Source organism: Calypte anna, chromosome 18 (genome assembly GCF_003957555.1).
Source record: "Calypte anna isolate BGI_N300 chromosome 18, bCalAnn1_v1.p, whole genome shotgun sequence".
Lineage (NCBI taxonomy): Eukaryota > Metazoa > Chordata > Aves > Apodiformes > Trochilidae > Calypte > Calypte anna.
The window spans coordinates 10,755,934-10,781,758 of NC_044263.1; the positions used below are offsets into that span (position 1 = coordinate 10,755,934).

At 42.5% G+C, this 25,825-nt stretch overlaps 1 protein-coding gene across 3 annotated transcripts in view; it reads left to right on the forward strand.

Moving 5' to 3' along the window:
* The first annotated feature begins 1,114 nt into the window (after positions 1-1,114).
* SEC14L1 (SEC14 like lipid binding 1) overlaps positions 1,115-25,825 on the forward strand; it is a 40,470-nt gene continuing 15,759 nt past the window's right edge. The window contains exons 1-4 of one of the 3 annotated variants that reach the window (XM_030461684.1): positions 1,115-1,258; positions 2,952-3,042; positions 24,441-24,590; positions 24,681-24,812. In XM_030461684.1, coding sequence (XP_030317544.1) covers positions 2,980-3,042; positions 24,441-24,590; positions 24,681-24,812 — 345 coding nt within the window. In that variant the 5' untranslated portion in view covers positions 1,115-1,258; positions 2,952-2,979. Of the gene's footprint in view, positions 1,259-1,326; positions 1,381-2,951; positions 3,043-24,440; positions 24,591-24,680; positions 24,813-25,825 lie in introns of those variants that run through there. The other 2 variants (XM_030461685.1, XM_030461686.1) reach the window with 2 other exon arrangements.

Below are 25,825 nucleotides of genomic sequence, written 5' to 3' on the forward strand. Positions count from 1 at the left end.
CTGGAGATATGTGGCACTCAGTGCCATAGTCTAGTAACTGCAGCAGGAGTGGATCAAGGGTTGGACTTGATGATCTCTGAGGTCCCTTCCAACCCAGTCGATTCTATGATTCAGTGGTGACCCTGGCAGGTCCTGGATGAGTTCTTCCTGGACGGGGCAGAGCTGGGTGCCTGCAGAGCTCCCTGTGGGTGCTGGTGTCCCTGCCTGCCTCTGCGTCCCTGGGACAGGTTCTGCACCTCCTCAGCTCATTTGCCTAAACGAGGTGACTGCTTCCAGCTAATTAAATGATACAGTACTCCGTGTCAGGAGATACCATCTGTGCTCTCCAGCTGCAGCCCTTTGCCCTTTCAGGAAAGACGAACTACATCCCCGGCAGGTCTGTGGGGCAGTTCCTTTCCTGTTCTTGCCCCCCCTGACCTCCCACAATCACCCTGAAGCACCCAGAGATGCCACCACAAGCTGTCCCAGGCTGTGGCCATTACTCTGAGCCCTCCCACCCCTCCACCGGGCTCAGTGGGCAGCTTGGACGCCTCAAGACTTCGCATCGCTCCCTCTGCCCTGACCCCCCCGCTTCTTTGCACACCCGGAGCCCCTGAGGAGCCGCGGCCCCGATTGCGGGGGGGCTGCGCCCTCCAGACAGCGAGGCTGAGGGGAGGGATGGGGGGCTCAGCACTACGGAGATGCTGAAGGGAGCGGAGGTGCCGGCGGAGGGGTGCGCTGGGGCTGTGCGCGCACCGTGCCAGTCTGGAGGGTGGCAAATAGGACGAGGGACATTGGTGATAAACCAGAGCATAGGCCGCTAGGTATAAATGTAAGAATTCTGTCGCTGTGAGGGTGACAGGGCACAGGCTGCCCGGGGAGGCTGTGGAGTCTCCTTCCCTTGGAGACATTCAGAGCCCACCTGGACGTGTCCCTGTGTGACCTGCTCTGGCTGGAGAGAGAGAGGGGGGGGGGGGGGTTGGACTCCATGATCTTTCGGGCTCCCTTCCAACCCCTCACTCTCCATGGGTCTGTGATTCTATGACACGCACACCGCGCATGCGGTCCCGCCTCCCCCGCACCCCCGCCCCTCCCACGCCACCGCGGAGCAGGCGCAGAGCGCGGTTCCACCCCGCCTGTCACCGGTCACAGGCGGCTGCGGTGCCCGCCCCCAGCCCCGCTCCCCCCGCCCTCCCGTCCCGCCTCCCCCGCCGGAACCGGCGGCGCTGCCCCGCGCCGGCATGAGGCCAGAGCCCGCCGGGCCGTCCTGACGGGAGCGGTAAGGGTCTGCGCGCCTTGCCTCCCCGCTGCCTTCCCCTCCCCGCACTCCGCCGCTTCTCCTCGTGTGCCCCTCGCCCGCCACCCCTTCCCTCCGGCCCCGCCGTTGCTGCGCGCCCCGTGGCAAGTTTCTCTCCTCCCTCTCCCCGCCGGTTCCCCCTCACTGTCCCGCCGCCGCTAGCGCTGAGGGGAGCCGGCGGGGAGCGGGTCGGGGGGGTTGGACGGCGCTGCCCGTGGGGTAACGGCCCCGGGCGGGTCACGGGGGAGCCGTGGCCGTTGTGCTTCACCCCCACCCCCCCGATCCGCATCCCCGGGGCAACCCCGTCCCGATCCCCCCGGGGCAGTCCCCGCTGTGTGTCCCCAGGGCTCGTCCCCCTCCCCGGGAAGGGGCTCGGCTTGGGAGGGAGGGGGGGGGGAAGCGTTGTTTGGGGGGGGGGAGAGGGACGTTGAGTTTCTTTGTTGTGTAACTCTTTTCGTGTGTGTGTGTGTGTCCAAGGATTAGAGAGGGTTTGCGGCTGGTTTTTTTGCTGATTCAGGCGGTTTAATTTTTATTTATTTCTTTTAAATTGCCGGGGAGTCATGGGTGAATTGCTCTGTTGAATTGGACGTCGGGTAAAACTTTCTTGTGACTTCTGGCTGCCTTGTCGGCCGCTGCTTGTGACCGCGGTGCCCATCGGCTCCGTGCCTGGGCTCGGCAGCGCTTTCCGAAAGCCCTGGAGAGAACGTAAGAACGCATTAAAAAAATGAAAGCAGAGCTACTTTATTGTAATAAAACCACTTCTCGCTAAAAATGACTCTGGCTAGCGGCCCGTGGTTTCATCTTCAAGTGTTACTGCCAGGATTTTAGTTTTTTTTTTTTTTCAATGACTGCAATTGCATTCAAGAGAGAAAGCAGACACGAAGCCAGGGGAAGAGCTGTGGTCTCGTTCTGCTCGGGATTCGTTTTCTGTCCTCTATTGGAATGTTTGTAGTCCTTCCCGGTTTTATTCCCGAGACATCGCTGAAGTTTCTCTCTCAAAAGTCTGAATGATTTGATTTGGAAATGGTGAGGGAATGTTTTATACCGGTGGGGTGTAGGGATACATTTTCTTTCTTTCCTTCTGAAAACAAGGGGTTTTAATGCTTGGTATATTTTTTAAACACCCCACCCCCTCCGTGTGTTTTTTTTGTGGGTTTTTTTTTGTTCTTTTGTTTGTTTTTGTCAGGTTTTGTGGGGTTTTTGGGTTTTTTTTTTTTTTTTTTTCTTCCTCTTTTTTTCTTTTTTTTTTATCAGTTTCAATTCAGAATGACCTGTAAACAAGGTAGCCCCCAGCCCACTTACCACGCTGGGGGACCAGGCAGTGCTTTTCTGCCTGTAGCTGGGATGTGTCAATGTTTGGGTCTCAGTGGCTGTGCAGGAAGTCTCACCATCCTGAGGAGGAGTCATAAAGTGGGGGGAAGATCTGTTACTAAAGCTGGTCTGAAAATGTGCTAATTCTGGGTTGACTTTGGAAGAAATGATAAGTCATTTCTGACAAACAGATAGAGCTTTTTCAGGGCCCCAGAGCGTCTTCCAGAAAAAGGAAAGTCATCAAGGAGCTGTGAATGATTTCCTGTAGAATTGCTATCATGGTTATCACTTATTGCATAATTGCAAGAGGAGATTAAAAATTGCCTCCTAGATTTGACAGTTAATTTAAAAATTTCTTTTTCAGGTTTGAGTTGATCTGACTAACTGCAACAATGGTGCAGAAGTATCAATCCCCTGTTCGGGTGTATAAACACCCTTTTGAGTTAATTATGGCTGTAAGTATAATTTTTGCTCTAATTTTATTCTCTGACAGTTCCTTGTGTTGCTAAGTAGTTACTGGGCTCTCTTTGGTAGGTTCTGTGTTGCGTATAAATCTGAAATCATATACAAGATATGAGAAGTGTGTGTTTTGATGGTTTCTTCTCTACCCAGAGTAGTTTTTACAGTATGTGTTCTGCTTTTCTCCTAAATCTCACAGTTCATAGGTTTATTTTAAAGCCAGAGCAGAAGTGGGCTCAAAGTGTACTTCCCAGTTGATTACTGGGAACAATCTATTCTCACATGGAAGAACCTATCTAGTTCATCCAACTTAGATCCCCTCTTCTTTCTTGCTTTCCTGCTCTCCCTCCCTTTTTTCTTTTCGAAAGGAAGTAGACATTTGACATTTTAAAGTACATTTAGCCAAAACCACAGCTGTGTGGCTCTCAGAAGTTACAGAGAGCAGTTGAGGAGAGCAGTCAGGTCAGCCTTTACCTGATAAGAACACTTAAAACTACTAATAATCTAAATAGTACTTGTTTTGTTTCACTTGCTGAAAATCTATGTTTAATGGCTTCAGAGGAGGGTTTTAATAGTGCTCATACTGTAAATATTTAGATAGGTCTCATGGTTTGGAGTACAGAGTTCCTTACAGAAGTGATCCTTCACAGCCACAGAGCAAAAAAGGATTAGATTGCTCTAAGAGGAATACTTCCATTTCTTTTTATCTCGTTTCTGAAATTGCCTCCAGTATTACACATGCTGGTCTTGCTCTTGCAAACACTTCAAGGCAGAGGGTGGTTATTTTCCTGAGGAGTGAAGGATCCAACTGTGATAAGTTGAAGGTCTTTTAGGGCCTTGCTGCATTTGCTGACAGCTTGGCTTCAGATGGTTTCTAATTTAAATTTGATTGTGGTTGTAACTGTGCCCTTCAGTGAAGTAACCTGCTTATTCTTCTTAGATCAGTCAACAGAAATCGGTTTCTTGGACAAAATTCTCTGGCTGCTTGCCAAACTGGCAAGTCTTTACCTTGCTTTTGAATGAAAGGCTAAAATTGTTTTGCCTTCTTTCTTCAATGATGCTTTGAGTTGCAGTGCTGACATCATGACTTCTCACAGTGCTTTGTTGGGTGTAATTAGAAAAACTTCTATTAATATTTACTGAGTTCTCCAACTGTTCTGTTACTTGAGGATAATGTTTGAAGAACAATCTTTAACAACTACTAAGTCTTTTCTTCCCTGAGAGCTTTTTTTCTGCTTTGGAAAGAAGGAGGCTCTACTACATATGTAACCAGGAGAAAAAAAATAGTTGAAATAAGAGAAGAATGCCTCTAAAAAGAATCAGCTGAACAGGATGCTTCCTGAGACTAGAAGTTTAGATTAGCTATAATTCACATGATGATTTATTTTGTCTACAAATACACATGTATTTATGTCAAATCAGTGAGGTATCACTTGAAGTTGTTCTGAATGTGATCACTCAGTGAACATCCTCCTCCTGCCATGTCACTTCTGTTATGCTCTCAGGTTCTAAAAATGTAAAATTCCTTGTGGTGATCTATCAGAACTTGTCAAGCAATTTCTGAAGTCTGTGGAGAAATGCCTCTATGAGCCAAACTCTTTAAATATAAACACTACATGATAGCTTCATGCCTTTTCATACTGTTTTCCCTTGGTTCAATGGTGATTGCATAAGTTGATGAAGTATTTCTGGAAGGAATGTTCCTGTCAAATTTAGTGCTCACTGAAGTGGAAGTATTATGTTACACATTCTCAACCAAAAAAGTGCTATAATGTTACTTTCACCTTATCAGCAGCTCTTCTGAAATGAGGAACATGTCCTGGTAAGCTTGCATTTAAAGCACCCGGCAAACAACTTGAACATCTTTTTTTATTTTGTTTTTTACGTTTGGATTTTTTTCTCTGTCCCTCGTTTCCATATGCACCCAGCCTTTGAGAGAATGAGTCTTCAGGCTGAGGTTTTAACTGACACACCAGTGGTGCTTGACTGTCACTAAAAAGCCTCTCAGAGACACCTTTGGTCAGTGTGGCAGCAGTGTTCTTTATGCTGAGTGGTCTAACTAAAAAAATCACTGCTTCAAGCCTGGGTCTTCCGTGGGTTCTTTTCTTTGCTTTCAGCAGCTGAATGCTTTTCAAAAGTTATCTGGAAAATCATCCTCCATTCCCTGAGAGTTTCATGGAACAGGAGAGGTGATTTTGTAGAGCAGTAATGAACATCAGTGTCAGCAAAGCCCATGTGGACTCTAAAGAATTCCTGGAAGATGTGTGTTCTAACTACAAATTGGAGCTCATTAAGTTAAACTAAAATTTAAAGAAATCAGCATCAAATTCTTTGTTTCTCAAACAACAAAGTGAATGTCACTTGCAGAATTGGGTTATTTACACTACAAACTTCCTATTTGCCCACTCTTCCTTGGGTTTGGTACTTGAATGAAGTACAATCAGCATTCTATTCATGCTGCTCTAGTGTGTTTGGAAAGTTTTCTCTATGAAGGGTGAATGGAGCTATATTAAATAAAAAAATAAATTAAAAAAACCCCAACATTTAATTCCACTTTGAGCAAAGCCAAGATTGGCAAGGCAAGTGTTTTGCAGACCATTATAATATAAAGACCTCTAAAATTGTCCTTTTTGTAAGTTGGGTTGGTGTTGAAAAGAAGTTTCTCTTATGTTCCTTCACTGAAGTACAAAACTGATCTATTGAACTCTGATGTGTGCCCATACCCTTCAAGTCTCAGCCCTTCTGAAGCCTGAGAGAGAATCAGTGGAGTGTTCTTGTAGGCAGCAAGGTGGGAATGAATTGCTTCATGCTTCTTGCCTTCCCTTATCATCAGAGGCACAGTGTAAAACCAAGGTTAGTTGCCCTGAAGAGTCCCCTGTACCTTGTGCATATTGTGTGGTTATATGCAAGTTGCTTTGAAAATGATAAAAAGTGAATGCAAATCTTTTAATTAAACTGTCTCCTGAACTTGGGAAGATTCAAGAACCATAGAGTAGAAGTGATCAGGTTTTAACATGCCTAACACAGGCAATCTGATGCCACTGGATGGTTCCCAGTGATGGCTTTTGGCTGCTCTGTGGTGTATCTGCTATAATCCACTTCTTGAAAACTCTGGGTGTATGTCTGTATATACATACATACATTTACAAAGCCCAAGCAGCTAACTTGCACACCTGCTCATCAGACTGGATAGAACCTTCCCTTGTTTTTCCTCCTGCTCGTTTTGAAGTTGACGTAATGCTGGAAGCAGCTGAAATGGGGAAAAATTCCTGTTTACTTAGGCTCCCTTGTCAAGTTACCAAGGTTAAATATATTGGTGAAAAACTGAGAAGCTCCTTGTATAAAACTTTTAAAAATCTTAGATTAATTTTTAAAATATTGACTTAAAGAGGTTACATTTCAAGTAATACAGGGACTTTGCTGATTAAGTAGTTCTTAATGTTAAAAGACAGTTAAGAACTTGAAGCTTTCTTAACACACTAAAATCAACTTTGGAGATTCACAGCTCATTTTCATGAGTTAGATAATTCCCCTTGAGTTTAATTTCCAAACTAATTTTAAATAATAATCAGCTACTATGGCATTTCAAGGGTGGAACTAATGCAAATGGAAAATAGGTAAGGTTTTTGAAAGAACCACATTGAATTGAATCACTGACCAGTGGGGGCTTAGTTTTATTGATTTCTGACAGCTCTGTTGAAAATGGATTGCACTTCTGCCCTTGTGGGGAATGGCCTCTTTACAGCCACAAACTATTTAGTCTCAGAAACATCTATGAATAATAATGCAACTGAAAACTGCAAGTGTGCTCTAAACTTGTCCTGTTATGTTTAGTCAGAATAATGTAGATTTTTAGGAACTTGTGGCTTTGTGAATACCAACATTTCCAGGTCTGCATGTGACAGGAGACAGACTTTCAAAGGTATTTTGTAGTTTCATGAGTACCTAAGATAATGTTTTTCACTTTGTTAAAGTTCCTGGTATTTGTTGTCTTCCACTGGTGTCAAAGAATGAAGAGAAGTCTGAAGGTAAACTAGTTGTCAGTGTTAGGGGCTTGCAGTTGTGGCAATAATGCATTCAATTTTTATTTTAAAATAAAAATAATAGTCCTGCAATGCCTTGAGGCTGAAAACTGCTTCCTTCCAAACTGGGTATGCTCATCAAAATCCATTTAAAAAAATTGGTCTCATGTTTTTCCTTTGTTATGACAGAATAGCTGAATTATCTAAAGTATGAATCTTTTGTTCTTAGCAAGTATAACATGTATTGCCCTTTTGATTACAGTGTAATTTTACCAATTCAAATTTGCTGCTTTTAGACAACAGCCTGACTGGCTTTCTTTGGTTTTATAGATCTGAGAAAAACCCAGTGTTTAAATCTCCGTGATTTGAAGTACTCCTAAATTAGAAGGAAGTAATAAGGCTGTAGATGATATAAATATGTGTCAATCATAGATTAGAAAAAAAGGTTTGTGGTTTTTTTCTGATTGGCAAAATCAAAGTATAATCCCTTGATCTAGACTGTAATGCCTTTCCTGATCAGGCACTGCATCATCTTTTCACTTTAAAGGAATAAACTTTAAAATACACTTTAAAAAACCCCACTATGTATCAAGTGCCACACCTGCTTAGAAGTCCCTGCAGTTTTTATCCCTTCTGGTCTTGTTTTCTTGCTGGGGAAAAAATTTATTTCACACACCATGTGAAGAAGGGATGAGCAGCCTGTGAGGAAAAGGAAGCTGGTTTTTCTGAAAACACAAAGTCAGCTTAAAATATATATAGAGAGAGGTATTTTATCCCCCCCAAGCACTGCTCCTTCTTGCTGGTTTCCTTGGGTAGTGAGAGCCTGGAGAAGGGAGCAAGCAGTGCCCGGTCCTGGGGCTGCTCAGCTGCCTCCCTGTGTGACTCCCTGACTCTCCTCTACTCTGCTTCCTGTCTTTGTTGAAAATCCAGGTTTATTTACTGCTGGCAATGTGTTGGTGAAACTGGAGTGGAACAGTGCTTTGTATGGATGTTCTCATTTTCACCTAAGTGCCTGCAGTTTGGTTGCTGGTTGAAGTCACTGCTGATGGTCTCAAGTTAGCACAGGTTGTACCAATAAATGAAGTTTTGGCCACTTGTTTGGAATGAGCTGCAGTTAACAAACGTAAAAGTTAAGTTGAGCTCTAGGGGAAAAAATATTTACTTAGCAGCCTGCTTACTGTGCAATTTCTGTGTTACTTCATGGAGTGCTCAGATATTTCCATGGCTTGCTGTTTCCTTTTTTTTTTTTCTGTGGGCAAACCCATGACCTGACTGTAGCTGACAGCTGCACTTCTCTTGTGCACCAAATGCTTTTAGTCAGTTTTTTTGTTTTTTTTAACAAATCTTTTACACTTCAAAAGCTAAAATGCCACTACTCTCAAGCTCTGAAAGGTGTCAACAGAAGAAAAAATATGTTTCAAAACAGTTCTTGTTGCTTTGTTCTGAAAGCACTCTGAGCTTTTCACCCTTTGCAGGTGTTTTAGCCCTGAGACTGGAGTGTAAAATGCTGCTCTAGAGGCTGTTACCAGCCAAATGGTGTTGCCTTTCAGTTAAAAATCTCCAAAATAAACACATGGGGGCCTGGCAGAATGGGAGTGGTTAACACATTTCAGAGTCCTAGAAACCCCTAAGGCCACAGGTAGGATGTGGAAAAGGTATAACTTTGTGCTTCTAATTTAACAGCAAGTCACAGGTTAAGGAGCATGGCTGAAACCCTGTGAGAAACAAATATGGTTGTTTGGGGTTGTTGTTTTTATTTTTTATTAATTCTAAAAACATGCCTGCTGAGGAGCCAGAGGTTGCTTAGAGATCAGAGATGTCAGCTGCAGATGTAGGGTGAGATGTTTCTGGGTGGTGTGGCCACTGATGGCACCTCCAGCAAGAGCCACCTGCCCTTCCCTTCCTTTCCCTGGGGAGCTCACACTGTGCTGTCTCACAGGGTATTGGACCTGCTGTGCTTTTAGGAAAGAAGCCCACCGTGAAAAAGAGCAAAAGGAGCATCTGAGAGGTGGGCACCAACCTCTGGGGGCTTACCAGAAAACACAGTCAAGCAGAGTCTGCATTTTGAAGCACAGAAATGAGGGGGGGGGCATTTGTTGTGATGCTCATAACCAGGATAGGTTTTGCTTTGCACTTAGTTTGGATTCAGGAGGGTTCTGGAAGGAAGGCAGTGATGTAATCTTAAAACTGTTGTGTTCTGAATATAGAGGAGTCTTCTGAGAATTTGCAAGGAAATCTGTTAATTAGCTCGAGTTAAAATTAATTACAGGTTATTCTTAAATGCTCTGTTTTCTTCTCTCCCAAGTGAATTGGTCTTCAGTTTTTTCATGTAGCTTAAAATGACTGTGTGTGTACTCTAAATGAAGAAAGAGTCCATTAAGCTGACTTAATAACACTTTTATCTCATTTTTATGATGTAACTAAGAAAGGCCAAGTTAGCAGCTCAGGTAAAACGTTAAGTAGAGCCTATTACAGGTAATTCAGTAATTCTGCTCTCTCAGTTTTTGTGCAGCTGCTTTCTCTTGTAATCAGTCAGTGATGTTTGGGGTGGGATTCACACCAGGAACTCATGCTAGGGGCAGATATGGTGGTGACATGGGTGGGACACTTGAGCTGGAAAAGCCATCTGGCAACATCTGGGCTCCTCTGCACCGTGGGGCAGCGTTGCCAAAAAAGTACAAGCAACCAATGAGCCATCCAAATGTGAGCTCTGGTCCCAAGGTCCTGGCTTTTCTCTGCATTACTTTTGCTTGGGTCATCCTGATTTCTGCCCAGTCCACAGAGGTTTTCAGCTCATGGTTTTATGGGCCTCTAAGAGCCAGAGAAACACAACTGGATATGTGGTTTCCCACTACAGCTCAGCTGGGGTCCCAGCTTGCCCTTGCTGCTCTCTTGCAAAGTCAAGTTCATCAGCGAGCCAGATAGGCTGGTCAAAAGCTGTCTTGGGAAAAAAAAGGAAAATAAATACCTCGTTGCCTTGATTTCCTCCCCAAACTCACTGAAGGCTGATGGGCACCCTGTGGGGACAGTCCCCCCTGCACTGTGACCTGATGGCAGCTGGCCACAAAAGCCAGGAGGAGTCAGCAGGGCATCTGTCAGCACATGGTGCTCTGTGGGAGCCCTGGATTCCATGGGGAAATAATTGGTGATGATCTGCAGGTTGAAAAATGCAAAATGCTGAAGCCTGTTGCTGGAACAGTGAATGAAGGGGTCATTAGAAACTTGATTTAGCAGTTTGCAAAGTGCTTGCAAATTGTGCTTACTGGCTTGAAGTTTTGGATTCTGTGAGTTGCTTTGACATAAAGAAGAATCTTCTGTTACTTTACAAAAATGAAAATTAAAAAAATAATAATTATATTTTGTTGCATATAATGAGGCAGCATGTGAGGTGACTGGTTGGCTTTCTTGCGTTGTATCAAGTATGAAACCTCAGGTTTGAACACTTTCTGTCCGAGGTTCCTTTTCAGGTTATTTTACAATAATTAGGTTTGGGAACTATACATCAGTAAGTATGAAAATAAAAATATCACAGGGCTGTTGGAACCTATCAGCTTTAACTCTGGTGTTAGCAGGAGGATCGTGGAGGAGCCAAAGAGAAGCTATCCTTTTGTGTTATAAACTAATCTTTATTTCAACTCCTGTAATTCTTAATTATATACCTTTGGGTTCTTAGAAATCAGCATTCCAAGACATTGTTGTTGTTCAGATTTAGGAAATGAAATATCTAAACCTGTAGAGTTATGGATGTTTTGGATCACTTGTTGGGTAATTGTAGCTGTTTTTGTTCTGCTCTCATTTGTATCCTGAAATCTTAAGTATAGGTGTTTTTTTGGAATATATCCAGGTTAATCAGTGTGTAACAGCTGAAAACAACATCACAAACCATCACAAAGCATTTCAGGCTCTCTGTGCCTGGTAACTGCCTTGTCTCCTGCTGCTGTAAGGTGTATCCCATTGCTTTGATAACAAGGGAATTCATTTTGTGACAATGAATGTTTTGCTGGTGATGGTCAGGATGTCATTTCTGTTTTGTTTATGCCACAGCAGAAGGGGAACAGTTAATTTCCTGATGAGAGCACTTCCTTACTTGAGTGCATTGTGTCTCCATTTTGTGTGGAATGTGAGTGCCATAAAGTCCAGTTCAGGAACATCAGTCAGAGGAATCCTTTCCAGAGGAGATTTTTCTGGCTATTTCATTTAGTGTGTAAATGATACCACTTAATTTGCAAAACTCTCTCTTTGCTGTGCAATTCATTGGCCTGTGCATAAATTCTTCATTACTGAATTCATGGCTCTATGAAATTATTTATTTCTGTTGAAGTGTTTTCATGTTGTAAAGAACAGGATTTAAAGCATTTTCACTTGAACTTGTTTGTTCTGTGTTGACTAAACCACGTCTTGCTTTTGTTTCTCTGCTTTGCTGTAGAGGAGTCTAAAGAACAAAGATCTGGTCTATAATCTATGATTTAAATTGCTTTTTAGATAAGAATCAAAGGAGTCTTGAATTTTCTTTTTTTTTTTTAATGTTTTTTTTTTGAAGCCAAATGGTGTCTTCCTGTTTGTATTTTATTAGTTCCTCTCTGTTTGTATTTTCCTGGGGAGCAGATCCAGAAGCTGTGCCACCTTAGTGTGCCAGTGATGCACCTGGCAGCAGTTTTACCTGGGTACTGACACCTTAATGAGGTATTTGGAGAAAAGGATTGTATTCTGTCTCCATGAAGACCACAGCACTGAGCTGCACCATCAAGCTGATGTGCTGGGGATGTGGCAGTGGCCAAGGGCAGTATCTGCCTCCAAGGAGGAGGGTAGGGATGGTTTAAACATATGGTAACACCCTCTCAGGGGACTCCTTCATCCTGCAGAGGTGTCTTGACAGCCCTTCTGCTCCAGAATGTGTCTGTAACAACACTGCATGTGGTTTCTTTCTCATGCTTGCCCAATCCCTTCCCAGTGAAGCCTGTCATGACACTTTCCAGCAGGAGCTTCCTGACACTCTCAGGAGATGTGTCCTTTATCTAGAGCCTGGCTCCTGCTCACTCAGCTTAGCACCACCTGCTCCTTGGGCTGGAAGAGGCAATAAACCCTTCTCACATTCTTTGTGGTCCTTGCCCTGGTAAATCTGTAAGATCTCTTGGTGTTAAATTAATATTTTTGATGGTGCTGAGTCTTAGTCTGGTTAACAGTTTGATTCCTCATGAGGATCTGCTGTTGTTCTGTACTGCTGAGCTTCCATTTGATTTTTCTAAACTCCTGGAGGCATCTCCTGGTACATCAGACATGTATGTAAGGCTAAGATATATTTTTAAATGTTACATTTAACTTCCTAGCTGAAGTGGTATCTTGTTTGCAGGTCCCTACCGTGCTGCATTTTGTTGCCATGCCATTGATATTAGTGAATGGTCAAGATTTAATTGATGTTCTTAATACATTTTAATTGGTTTGCTTGATAAAGTACAGCTGCCCTTACCCTGAAAGCTGATGCTTTGCTGGTCCAAAAGCCAAACTGAGACCTTTACAGGTGAGTGATGCTACTTACTTTGAATTCTCCCCTTTTGGCAAAGTTTTCTTTACTCTGCTGGTTGTATTCCTGCTCGAGTGGAATCACTCTTGCAGTGCTCAGAGGCCTCAGTTGCCTCTGGCCCAAATTAAAACCTGGTGGGTTCAGTCTGAGACAAAGAAGTCAAACCTGTCTCACTGAACCTTCATGTGGTGGGGGGGTTGATTTGGATGGAGATCAGAAGACTTTATTCTTTGTGGCAGTACATGTCTTGAACCTTTCAGACTATGGTTTAATGAGGAATTCTGAGCTTATGCTGTAGCAATGCTGTAGTCATCCTTTCCTCCCCCACTCATAAATTAGATTTTGTCTGCACAGTAATAATTTTATTTAAAACACTCTGAGCATATTCCAGATGTTAGGCGTGCTTTAACAGACCTGTTATTGAAAGTGTCTGTGACTCTAAGACCAAAAAAAGGGATGAATACCAATTGTAGGACTCATAAATGTGAGACCTGAGCAAGGAGCAGTAGAGCAGCAAGAAATATTTGATTGTTCCAAAAATAGATCCTCAGTGGACACAGCAGGACTGCAGCTGAATTTTAAACTATAACTGACTGCAGAGGAACTAGACATGCAATGTTGTTAACTGGAAAGAAATGGGGAAGCCAAGTACCAAGCTCTGTGTTCAGCATGTCCTGTGCATCTGTGAGGTGCCTGTTAGCACTGCAGAACACAGCTGTCACTGTTCAGCTGCTGTAAGACAAGTCAGGGTTATTTACCAGCAGGGGTAAGAAGGCTTAATGGTTTACAGTCATTTTGATGTGTGTATCTTAAAAAAATTTCAAAGAAAGAGCTGTTCTAGTGTTGTGTAAAGGTTTATACATTGCCATTGTTGCAAAGAAATAGGAAGTGCTTGAGGATAGCTCACATTCCCCAGTAATCACATGTCAGTCTCCAAGCATTTCAGCTTTCACTGGCCTCTTGCCAGTGATGCTCTTTTAGAGGTCAGCCTCTTCTCCATAGTGCTTTAACCTTGAGCCAAAACAGTCATGTCCTGTGCAATTGGGGTCAAAAGCTGAGTTCCATAGCCTAGAAACTACTGAAGCTGACTCCAATTGCAGGGCACATTCTGTCAAACTGAGTGGTGTGTGCAGAGCTCTGTGGCTTCTGGGGCCTTCAGTCCTGATTTCCATCTGTCTTGCTTGGAACAGGGGCAGGGGGAGCACTCATCTTCACTCAGGGAAACTTTGGCACATGCATTTAATGTAAACCACTTACAGTGAACTTGCAACTCAATCTTATGTTGCTGTTGCCCCCAGCAAGTCAGCCAAGGTCTGTGTATACTGAGGGGCAACTTCAAGCACTCTGGCTGTAAAGTCTGCCCTTGATGTCCTCCTCCCTTCAACCTAGACCAGGGCAATGTCAGTGCTTTTCTTTTTTCTAGTCAGGTAGTTGGGATTCCAGTCACAAGCCAGACTAACCTGAGTGATGGGGCTTTCCCAGCTTAATCCAAACAAAAGGAAGAGATTGCAGTAGTTTTATTTACATTTAACATGTTTGGCTTTTTGTTTTTCTCTTGAGGAAGGAGTGCTACTTGCCCAACTTCTCTATTTTAGCTTCTCATTTTGGGCATCCTTGTTGCAAGATTGTGCAGAGGCTGCAGGAGGATTGCCTCACTCATTCATTAGTGGCACTAAAGATCCCTCAGGCTCCTTTGGGATCTCTGGAGTTCTTAAAGGGAGAAAAAAGTACAATAATCCTCTTGTGTCTGGGAGGGAAGCAGGTGTAACTCTTAAGCTCTTACACTGGCTATCCACTTTCTTCTGAAATTTCAGCCCCGTGATTCATTTGCTGTCTGAAGATGGACATTCAGGCTCCCACACAGAATCCAGTATTACACAGTTCCAGCTGTGCAGATTTATTGAAGTGAACCACAAGTGACTTATCTCTTCTACAGAAACCACTCGTTCAATTAAAGCACCGTTGAGGCATGCCTGTGGTTATTAGAGATCATCTTTTACAGATAAAAGATGGAATGTGAGCCCTTGTCTTCAGGTCAGATGCTTCATTCCCAGACTCTTTTGCCTGCTGAATCAGTGCAGCTTTACCACCCAAGGCTGAAGTGAAGTTGCATTAAATCACTGAAGAGTTTTCTTTTTCTCAGGAAGAAGATTGGGTCTCTGCATGCAGCAGACTGGTTCCTTGGTGGTTAACAGACCATCCCCTTCCAGTTTCATTCCATGCAGCTGTATGCAAGATAATTTTGGTAGGAAAGCTTCTCTATGTGACCAGTCTTCTGAAATGAAAACGCTCAGCTGTGGAATAGTGTCCTTGCAGGAAGGGCACAGTGAGGGGCATAAAGCAGTGATCTGTATAGAAAGAGCATATGTGGGTGGCTTGACTGGTCCCATCCCTCATGAGAACAGAGGTTTCTGTGTCTGCCTGTTTCTTCCTGTGCAGGAAAGCAGAGACTTTGCTTGCTCTGCCAAGTTGCTTATCACACTTGCATAACTCCACAGTGAATTACCAGTAAAATTCCACTTACCTGGAAGATGTTTTCATGGCTTGGTTTGAGTCTCCTGATTTATTTATAAGGTCTACATTAATCTAATGAAATATTGAAATATTACTGTAACTTTAGTCATGCTTGAGAAAACACTGGGTGCCAAAGCTGAGGTTCACAGGTTCTGTAGCCCACACCTTTATGCTCCAATGCAGAGGAAATTTGCTTCTGGCTTCCCTCTCCTACCCTTTCCTAGGTGCCATCTAACTGGAATATCCTTTCTTTTAGCTGCCTGTGAAATCCTTTTGATTTCTCGTTTGTGTGCTAATAGAAAAATGAGCACTTCTTGCTTTGCCTGTCCTTCACAGAAGGTTTAAACTAAAACTCTGAAATGTATGTAAACCTTCTAAATTACTACAAAGAAAAGGGATTTCTTCCTGAAATTGTTACTGTCTTCTTGAGGTTGGGCTTGATGTCTTTTGTAACTTTTAATGGCAGCAGGAGATAATTACTTTTAAATCCTGTTAATGAAAGTGATACTGTTATGTATAATCCTATCTAGTTAATGCATATTTAGCAGGAATTTCTCCCAAACAGTCGCTGCAACAGCTCTCTAAAGACACAATTGTAACAAACAACATGCCAGGACTTTCAGCCAAGGTAATATCCCAAAGTGTTCGTGGTTTGGGTAAACCTTTGTGCATAAAGGAGATTTTGATTTCAGTAGCACTTTTGCTGCTGCTGGTCTCAAAGGAAAGAAGCTTAAGCCCAAGCAAGACAAACCTATTCTTCAGATGAGGACCAAAGTTTTGGGATATGGGGCAGGTGCTGTGATTGCCTGAAGGTCTGTCCAGTTTCAGTGCTTTGGCAAATGACATGGAGATAGAATGAAAGGTGTGCTTGCCAAGTATTCAGGTGGCAATATAGGATGTTTGGGAGTGCATTGCACCTCAGAGGGACTCCAAGTTAGGTTTCCAGGACCAGGGCAGTCATTAGGGCTGTTTGAAATGCAAGCTGTGCACTGGGTCTGTGCTTGGAATGAACTTCCAGTAGTGATCAACACTGTAACCATGGAAATGCTGCCTGAACCAGGGAGAGGAACAGAAATGCCAGTTGTGTGTTTGTGCTTTGAAGTTCACTTGAAGGTGCTTTGTAGCAGAGTCAAGACATTAAAGAAACACGGGGTGGTGTGTGATGTGCAAGCTATTGAGCATCCTGTTCCATTTATAATCCCATTTCAGTGGTGTTTCATGATTCTTGTGGTTGGCAGTCTGTATAAACTATTGTTATGCCTGAAATTTCACACCAAACTCTTCCTTTTCCACTGCAGAAGTCTTCAAAGAGATGATGTGAGTGTGAGGTAGCCTGGGCTGTGTCTGCAGAGCTGCACAGAGATCTGTGTTGTTACTTCTGTTGTCCCTTGCCATCCTGTGATGCTGTGATAGTCAAGCTATGGAGTACATTTAATTGTATTGGGATAAATCTTCTCATCCTCCCTTCCACTTTCTGGGTGAACATTTGCAGGGTAGAAGTGGGTCATTCATAGAGTCCAGGTCTGAAATTCATTTCAGTGAAACCTGATTAAATAAAGAGGATCCCTTTAACCAAGTATGAACAGCAAAAGAAGACAAGGGGGAACAGAGATTGTGCTCTTCTGTAGAGCTGGTAAAACCAGAGAAAAAAATGTTTTCATGGCCACCTCTCCTTATATTTGGTTTTCTTTTCCTCACCTCCTGGTTTCCTGGAGAGTTTCTCAGGAATTTGATTGCCATTCCACTAAAGGAGAGACGAGCTGAGAATGCTCAGTTTAGTGGCTTCACTGGCTTCAAATGCTTGTCTGGAGACAAGGATGCTGTAAACACCAAGTCACCTTAGCACTTCATCCTCTACCAAGATCAAACGAAGCCCTCGTGATGTTAATAATGAAATGGTTTCTGCAGTGATCTTCAGTGTCTGGTCAGGTCATAAGGGCTGCTTAGAGCATGGGTTGTTTAACACCTCTGGGTGTCTGAAGCACAGGGAATGCTTCCAGACCTGTGCAGGATCCAATAATGTCTGTGTGGTCATTACTGACTCAGTGTGTTAGTCTCTCTTGGATTAATTGGGTCCTTGCTCATCTGAATATGAAATGTAAACCTGGGCAGTAATTTTGAGCACCATTTCAGTGCAGTATCATACATAGTGTTATAAAGACTGGAATATCATCCTGCAATAAGTGCTTGAGCCACTGACAGTTTTTCTTACTAAAACCTGGAAGCCCTGTTGGAACAGAGCCTTGGAGAATGGCTAAGATGGTTTTTCAAGCTTACTTCTCTCACTGTTGGAGAAATCAATCAGCTTTCAGTGAGAATTCCTGAACAGAATCTCTGCCTCATAATTTCTACACTAAGGTGAATGTGTGTGCTCTAAATTTGAAAGCCCAACCAACCCAAAATATCACAAACTAAAAGGCCATTGTAGTTCAAGGATTTGATGTGTAGTTATATAAAATGTAATTTATGAAAGTTTAAAACTAGCTCTGTTTTGAAATATTAATGCTGTGGTGTATTTCTGCAACGTCAGAGCAGTTGGGGCATCGTGGGAGTGCTTTGCTTTGGTAACCCAAATGTGAACAGTGCAGGCACTGCTTGTTCTCAGTGCTGGAAGCTTACACTAAATATACTAATGAGCATTTAATCAGAAGTCCTGGGTCAGCAACACTTCTGTAGTAAACAAGAACTTTTTAGCCTCTGGAAAGAAATGGAATGCTTGGCTTACTGACACTGACTTCTCCTGTAGGTTTTTCTGTGGGACTTGCAGAGGGGTTGTTTATCTGTGATACTCTTAATAGGGATCATTAATACTTAAGAGGCCAAATTTCTTCTTGTATCAGGGAGTGGAGGGTGAGGAAAGTGCACCGTGTTCCCTCATGCAACAACAAGGTGAAATGATTTTGGACTGTAATGGAGGGAGAAGAGCGACCAAGTAAAAAATTAAGACTAGGATGCAGTTGCCAGTATAGTTATTTATGACAGGGAGAGAGTTGTGCAAGTTTTTGCACAAATTGAGGGTAAGGGACTACTCCTCCTTGCCAGGTGAATGTCAGTCAGTTCTTCTTGTAAGAGATTCACCAGAAGATGTCCCAGGACCCCTCAGAGCCTTCTGCAGGGCTGTCAGCTTCAATGTTCTGCCAGTTCTCTGCTATTCACATATTCACACCCTTCTCAAGTACAGCTCAGCTTGGGAAGCCTGGATTTTCCTCTCCTTAGTGAAGTTCTGCTCTTCGCAGAGTGGAAGAGTGTTTCCTGTTCCAAAATAATGTACTAAAATGAAGATTTAGCCAAATGTGGGAGACTGGGATTTGGTTTCTTTTTTTTTTAACAAAGAGCACAGAGCCTTCCTTTTTAATGGGTGTTCTTTGCCTACTTTATTTTTCTCAGTTTTTAGGACCTTTGGAGCGGCTCTCACTGAGGTGAGGGTTTATGGTTTTTAATTTAGACAAAGGGCTTCCATGCAAAGTATTTCCTGATGTACTTTCTTACTGCTTAAATCCAGGTCTGTGATAAGTCCTTGTGCAAACATTTGCTGTGTTGATCTTGCTGTGATAGCCAGCAGGTTAATCATTGGTGAATCTGGCTGGAGGAGCAAAATTGTATTCTAGTTCTAATCTGATTATTGTTAAACACTTTTTATGTAGAAATTGCTATGGAAGGCTTCCACTCTCATTGTTGCCCTTTTAAAATAAAGCCAGTGTTCTCTGTTAAGAGAAGCAGTAGAGGAGGTCTCTTGCATCTAATATCAACCTTTACAAACACTAATTTTAGATCAGGTTATCAGCACAATACTTTGAAAATCTGACTGGTCTTGTATTGCTGGCATAGTCTGGGCCAGGATTTACAACCAAGTGAAAAAGAAGATGTCTGAACTCCCTCATGTTTGTCAAGGACTAGAAAGGTGAAAATAAGTTTTTTGTGTTTCAGATTATATGCAGCCTTCATTTGTAAGTCTGAACCTGCCTCTTTCATGCTGGCTGGGTTGTCTGGAGTCCCCATAAGCCTTGTTTGGCTTGGATAACTAAAGCTTTCTTGGTCTTTTCCACAGAGAAAGAGTTCTTAGCACTGACTCACTGCCAAGCAGCCTTTGTCTCACCCCAAAAAGAAAATAACTTCTCTCTTTGTAGATGAGGACATTTAATGAAGCAAAAAAAATAAACAACCCACAGTGGAGAAAGAACCACTTAAGCCTGCTTTGAACAAGGGATGCTGTGTTGGGAGATGCCATGTTGTTGGGAGAAGTTAATTGCAAAAAAAGCAAGGTTTTAACTGTGCTGTTTGCAAGGCTGATGGCAGTGAGTGTATCATTCTAGAGGACTCTGTCCTTCCAGAACTGGCTTCACAGAAATCTTCCTTTCCAAAGAGCTGCCTACCTGTATATTAAAGATTTTTTGTTTGCTTGTTTGTTTTGTTTCCCAATCTGCAGTCCAGTTCATCTTCTCTCTGCCTGGTGCCTGGGGCTGTTCCCTTACAAAAGGTTTCTAGAGCTTTCTGAGGTATATCCACTCTGATCAAGGAAAAAAAGCAGATGCTTTCTTACACACTCCCCCGAGCTGGTTGTAACACCTGAACCATCAGAGGCACTAGCACTGAGATAAGCACTTTGTAGAAGTGTAATTTTTTTTTAAACGTGTGCACTATAAAAAGAATGGTGAAAATCCCTGAACATCAGTGTATGGAGGATGTGAAGGTACCTGCTGCTTTCTGAGAGTTAATTCAGAACTGTTGCTTTTCAAATGAAACTGCCAAGAATTTGAAACCTCTTGGTTGCCCTTCCTCGAGTCAATGTTTTTTGTGTTGACAAAAATAGGAAGAGGCAGAGTGAGACCCGGGGATGATCGAGCTGCTCCTCTGCAGCCTTTATAGCTAGGGCAGCATCCTGCTTGGGCACTGACCTTTCTGGTTTCCTGGGTGCTCATGAATATTTTAGAAATTCCACATGCTCCAAGTGGGTAGGAGAACCTGGTGAATGTTAGTATGAGTCTGCAGATCAGGACCCAAAGGTGGTCAGGTATTGCAGACAGAAATTAAAGTTTGTATGTGGCACACGCAGAGGGCAGGTGCCTGGGTTTGGTTGTCTGGATGGATCTCCTGAGGTGCCCTTGACAAATGTTGTGCTGCTTGGAAAAGGTCACTGCAGTTCTGAACAGCAAACATCTGAAAAATCTAACAGCTTGTTTCATTCAATTAAGCTCCTAAGAAAACATTCAAGATGCTTAATTTTCTGAATGGTGACCAAAATTCCTACTTATTTCACCAGGCTAGAAGTCCTCTTTCGAGAATTCAGCTACTGTAAGAATAACCCCACATTATAAGGTGGCTTGCAGGTTTTGTCAGATCCTTTTTCTTCTTTTATGCATAGAAGTTAGGTTTGAATCATCTAATGGAAATGCTGGACAATCCTTTTCCTTTAAGGCAGGAGACTAGGAATATATTAATCTGGTCACTGAAGCTGAGTAACTTATTTGCATAAATGACTGACTTTCCCCATGGAGGACTGAGCACATGCCTATTACCAAGGAATTTTATTAGCCCTAGGCATGATTTGAGGTGCAAACAACCAGAACAGAGTCTTTCGTTCTCCTGAAAATTGGATTGGGGTCATATCTAGTTACTGTTCTAAAGGCAGTATTTTGAAAGGATCCTTTTATTACCAGTATTAAAATGCCAAAATGTAAGGGCAGCAGCTGAAAGTAGAATTCCCTTGGGTGGGAAAAATAACTGCAGTGGGGTTTAAAATATTCTCACTCTTCAATTGCTTTCATGTCTTTCAACACAGCTGAAATACTAGCAAAGATAAAAGTAAAATAAATCCTGTTATTTTGATTCTCCTCTGAACAGGAGTTGCTAAGGGAAGCAGTTGGAAAAGAAGCCCTAATATAGTGCTATTTTGACTGAAATTATGCTTGTCAGTGTTCTTACTGCTAACTTACATGAAGGAAGTTAAGGGTTTATATAATGAGCCTGTTAAATTTAAGTTCAAGCTGCTTCACCATACTGTGTTTTTCTTGGTGCACAATGCCAGCTTCTGACGTATCCGAGTACACAAATGTTCCAGAGCCTGGTGGGAAATAGTAAGAAGTACATTGTTAGGAAGCAAGGGAACTGGCAGGCTTTAAACCATTCTTGTGGAAGGGCTGTGGATCCCTGTGTCTCTTAGCTGAAAAGAAATTGCAACTTCTCCTCTCAAGCCCAGCACTGACTGGAGAAGCTTTGAGGATTTGCACTTCTGTTATGTACTGGAATCTTCACACATGCCTATTGGAATCTTCACACATGCCTTTTTTTTTTTTTTAAATGTGACTGAAGAAAATGGTAAAATAAAGTAACATCCTTGCAGCATCCTTTTTGGATGCATTTTGTTATACAGCGTTCTGGTCTGGCATGGAGTCCATCAGGATTACTGCAGCTGCTTTGCTTATGAGGAACTAATTGTCCTTGGTGATTATAGCTCTACAGTACCATTGAAATCCTGAGAGAAAGATGTGCAGTATCTGATGGATTTATTTGGAAAGAGACCTAGCATCCAGGAAAAATGTGTGGCACCTTATCACGTCCTCTGCTTTGTCAGACTGCTAGAGGAATGTTGGATAGTGCAGTTCAGTTATTTCCTGTCTGGGGGGCTGGAATTGAGACAAAAATTCTCCTTTAGAACACCCCAAAACCACAGAAAAATCCATCCAGTGCTATTATGATATAGGCAGCAGCACCTTGTGATCTTCCTGAGCTCTTTTAATAGCTCCAGTCTTGGTGATACACGTGCTGCTTTGACTCATGTGTCTCTGGTTGGGTTGTACCACAGATTACAGGTTTGTTTCCTCTGCTCTTTTGGCCCATGCTGAAGCAAGATCTTTCAGTGTCCTCCTTACACTCTTTAGCAGGTTTTTCCTTGCCTCCTTTGCAGCCTGAAAGAGAACTGCTTGACAGATGTGGAAGAGGCCTGAATCAGATGGAAGATTCTGATGTGGCTGCTGTTTGCTGTCATCACTTGTTCATCCAAAAAGCTGCGCTGAGAAATGATGGATTGTAAGAACACATTGATAGTGGTACAGAGAGCAATACAATCAGCCTAACTTAAGAACTGACTGTGAACAGGTTTTGATGCTCTGTGCCTGTCCTTTAGGGAGAGAGGCTCCTGTGTCTCTGGAAATCTCTTGGAAACCTTCGAGTCCTTTGCACACCCTGAGCCTGCCAACTTCTGGCAGATAATTATTTTGTTCTCCTCAGTTTTCCCATTCAGAACAGCAATTTCTTCTTGGGTAGTTTTTTTGCTCATGGTTCAATAAACACTTATGAGAAGGTAATGTTTGTAATTTGCAAGTGTTCACAGGGCAAATGGGAAGCATTCTGAGGGCTAAGATGAGGAATGCATTAATTCCTGCAATGAAGGAGACTTGCAAAAGCTTGGATTAGGTGGAAACTATTCAGATGAGGAAAATTCATTGTCATCCATAAGTAAAAATACTATGAAAATAGTGAACAAAACATTAGATGCCTACTTTCCCTTCCCTCCTGACTATAAAAATTGTTATAATGTAAGATCTTCAAATGAAATAAAAGTGAAAGAAGCAACCTGAAAACCAGAAGTATTTCTCAGTTCTGCTTCTAGAAATTTTTTCTTTCTCTGACTTAGGACAACATTTAACTGCAGTCAATATAAGTAGGGGTTAACTCAGAAAAAATGCTGTAATTTATTCAGTAAGGAGGCTGAGATATCCTTGAACAACTGTAAATTGTACATTCTTCTGACCAGAGCAAGAGCCTTATAAAAGAAATAAGAAACTTCTTATACCATTATTAATAGGACCCATCCTCCCTTTCTCTTGGAGCTGTGAAGTTTTCTTCCCCCACTGCTTCCTATTGTGTTACAACACTAATGCTCTGTCACTTCTATTGTGCACACATCTCTGAACCTAGAAATTATTTCTATTCTTAATTTAAACAAAACCATCTGTGCAGAGATGAAAAGTTTGAGAGAGAAAAAAAAAAAAAAAAGGAGGAGTCTGTGTACTCCGTGGCTGGTTGTACTTCTAGGACACGACAGAAGAGCTTTGTGCTGCAAAAGTGCTTTAAAAATGTGCACGAGGGCAAAAAAGCTGGCACTGCTTTAGTGCCTTGCACCACTGTCACCATAGTAACCCTGCATCCAAGCTGTGTTTGAACACTGGTAACAAACTGTTTTTATTCTTACAAAGTGAGAATGAGGAGACTTTTTCTCCTCCATTGCCACCACTGCATACTTTCTGCAGCTGCTGCTTGTTTTCTTCCACACCCTCTCCCTGTTGGTGCTCCTTCTGTGCTGCATCCCAGCTAGATTCAGGGCAGTTCCAGTTATTTAAAAGGTCAGAGTAAATATTTTAGCTCTTTTAAAGAATTATGTCATGTTCTGCTCTCAGATTGACTTTGTCTGCAGTGGGACAACTTGCACATCCCACCCTTTCACTGACAAGGTTCTGAATTCAGAATTTGGAAAGAAGCCTAAAGAATTTGTTACTTTACTGTGCACCCCATTCTGAAAGTGAAAGGGAAGGGGAAGTACACTCATGATTGTGAAAGAAAAGGGCAAAATCTGGAAGTTTGTTTGGGGATAACTGTTATTTGCCTCTTACCTGTTTTACTGATCTCAGATTCTGAACTATTCTTTCCAAGCTTGCCAGGTATTTAAAAGATGAACTTACACAGTGATATTAATTAACCAGAATCAAAGCTACTGCTAGCTCTGCTTTACTGGAAGAAGTTTGACTTTTCAGAGGTATGAAATAGTCTCATACAGGCTTCCTGTATGTTGCTGGGCAGGGCTGTAAGCTGATAAACTGCAGTGTAATCATTGTGAATAATCTGTCCATGGGAAGCTTGAGAGCTCTGTTAGCTCAAGGAACTGACTTTGAAATGTTTTTATGAGGCCTTTGGGAGCTATATGGAGAACCCTCAAGACAGCTTGGTGAAACACTGATAATTAGCATGTGCTTTTTTTTAATTCAGTGCATAACTGGTTTGTCTGATGGTATTTTAAAACTAGAGGGTCTTATTTTTCGTGCTGACATGAGGATTGTCATTGTACATAACCATTTCTATTTGGGAGGCAGGGGAGAAACGGGGTAATTTGTGTGTTATCTTTACCTGGAAAGGGCTATATTAGGAACGTGTCAATAAATGGGTTGCTGGGAATGCACTGTGACTCTTTCAGCTATACCATGGACTCCAGGAAGGTTCAGTCCCTTCTCCAAAAGGCCTGAAGCACATCCTGTCTCCAAATGCCAGTCACATCAACCCTGACGCACACCTCTGGGCATTATGTGTGATGATAGCTTGTTTTCTTCTCTTTCCATCTTTACAGGCATATGAAAGAAGGTTTCCTACGTGTCCTCTGATCCCTATGTTTGTAGCCAGTGACACTGTGAATGAATACAAGAGTGAGGATGGATCCATCCACGTGATCGAGCGGCGCTGCAAGCTGGACGTAGACGCACCGAGGCTGCTGAAAAAGGTGATGAGGTTTGAAGTGCCTGTTCCATCCTTCTGGATGTCCTGTCACATGAATATGGAATCCTAACAGAATCTGTGTCATCTTCTTCAGATTGCAGGCGTGGATTATGTTTACTTTGTCCAGAAGAACTCTTTGAACAGGCGAGAAAGGACTTTGCATATAGAAGCCTACAATGAAACCTTCTCTAATAGAGTGATTATCAATGAACACTGCTGTTACACAGTGAGTAACAAGCTCTCAGGGGTGCAGCAGATGGAGCTAAGTCAGTGTTTAGATTTCAGAAGTCATACACACAAGTTGGCTTTTGCCTTGGAAGAAAAAGTTAACGCACTACCACGAGTGATAATTGCTGTTCTTGTTAAATGTAAGACACTTGCTTGAAGAACTGAAACAAGTTTGGCACCCTCTTGCATTTGAACATCTCCGAGCAGAACACAACATAACTTGGTGTGTTTGACAGCTCTCTCGAGGCAAATCTGGTCCGTAATAGCAGCCTGGGGCTTGGTGAGGCCATGATAGCCTCCCAGAGCTGTTAGAAGATAGCTCAGCATTGTGTATTTGCCTTCTGCTCAGCTCAAACAAGTGCTCATGAAATCAGCTCCAGTTTAACCTAATTCTTTCCATTGTGGCTATTCTTGAACATCTTGCAGATGTTTTTTTGATAGGAGTCTGGGGACATTCTCACTGCTGTGCTCTGGTCGTGTTTTTTCTGAATGGCTTAGTCAGTGCTTGTAGGCTCATTCAGCACACAGCTATAGCAGGAAAGCTTTGAATCAGTGTTAAAGGTCAAATCAAATCTAGCAAATGTAACCCATTTATTTGTTTTGTAGCATTCTTTTTGTGTGCAGGTGATAACATTTCCTGTTCTGTACAGAGCCATGGTTAAAAGGTCACGGGGTGTCAAACCCACTTGACACTACTATCTGATTATTTTTTATTATTATTACTACAATTATATCCAAGGCATATTTAAAAATACTTTTTCACCTGCAAATTTTTTTGGTGGGAGTTCTGTTTAAACAGGGGAAATTCTGTACAGAATAGTGCATGTGAGATGTACAAACCACAGCACTTCTCCTTTGCCCCTGTTCTATATGCACAAACCCAGAATTTAAATTAAAGAATGAATTGTATTTTAAAGTTGATTCTTGTTAAAATTAGTTTATAATTGACTTTACAGTTGACTTTATGAAAGGACAGAGATTCTCAAGTGTTGTTATAATTATGATTAGAGC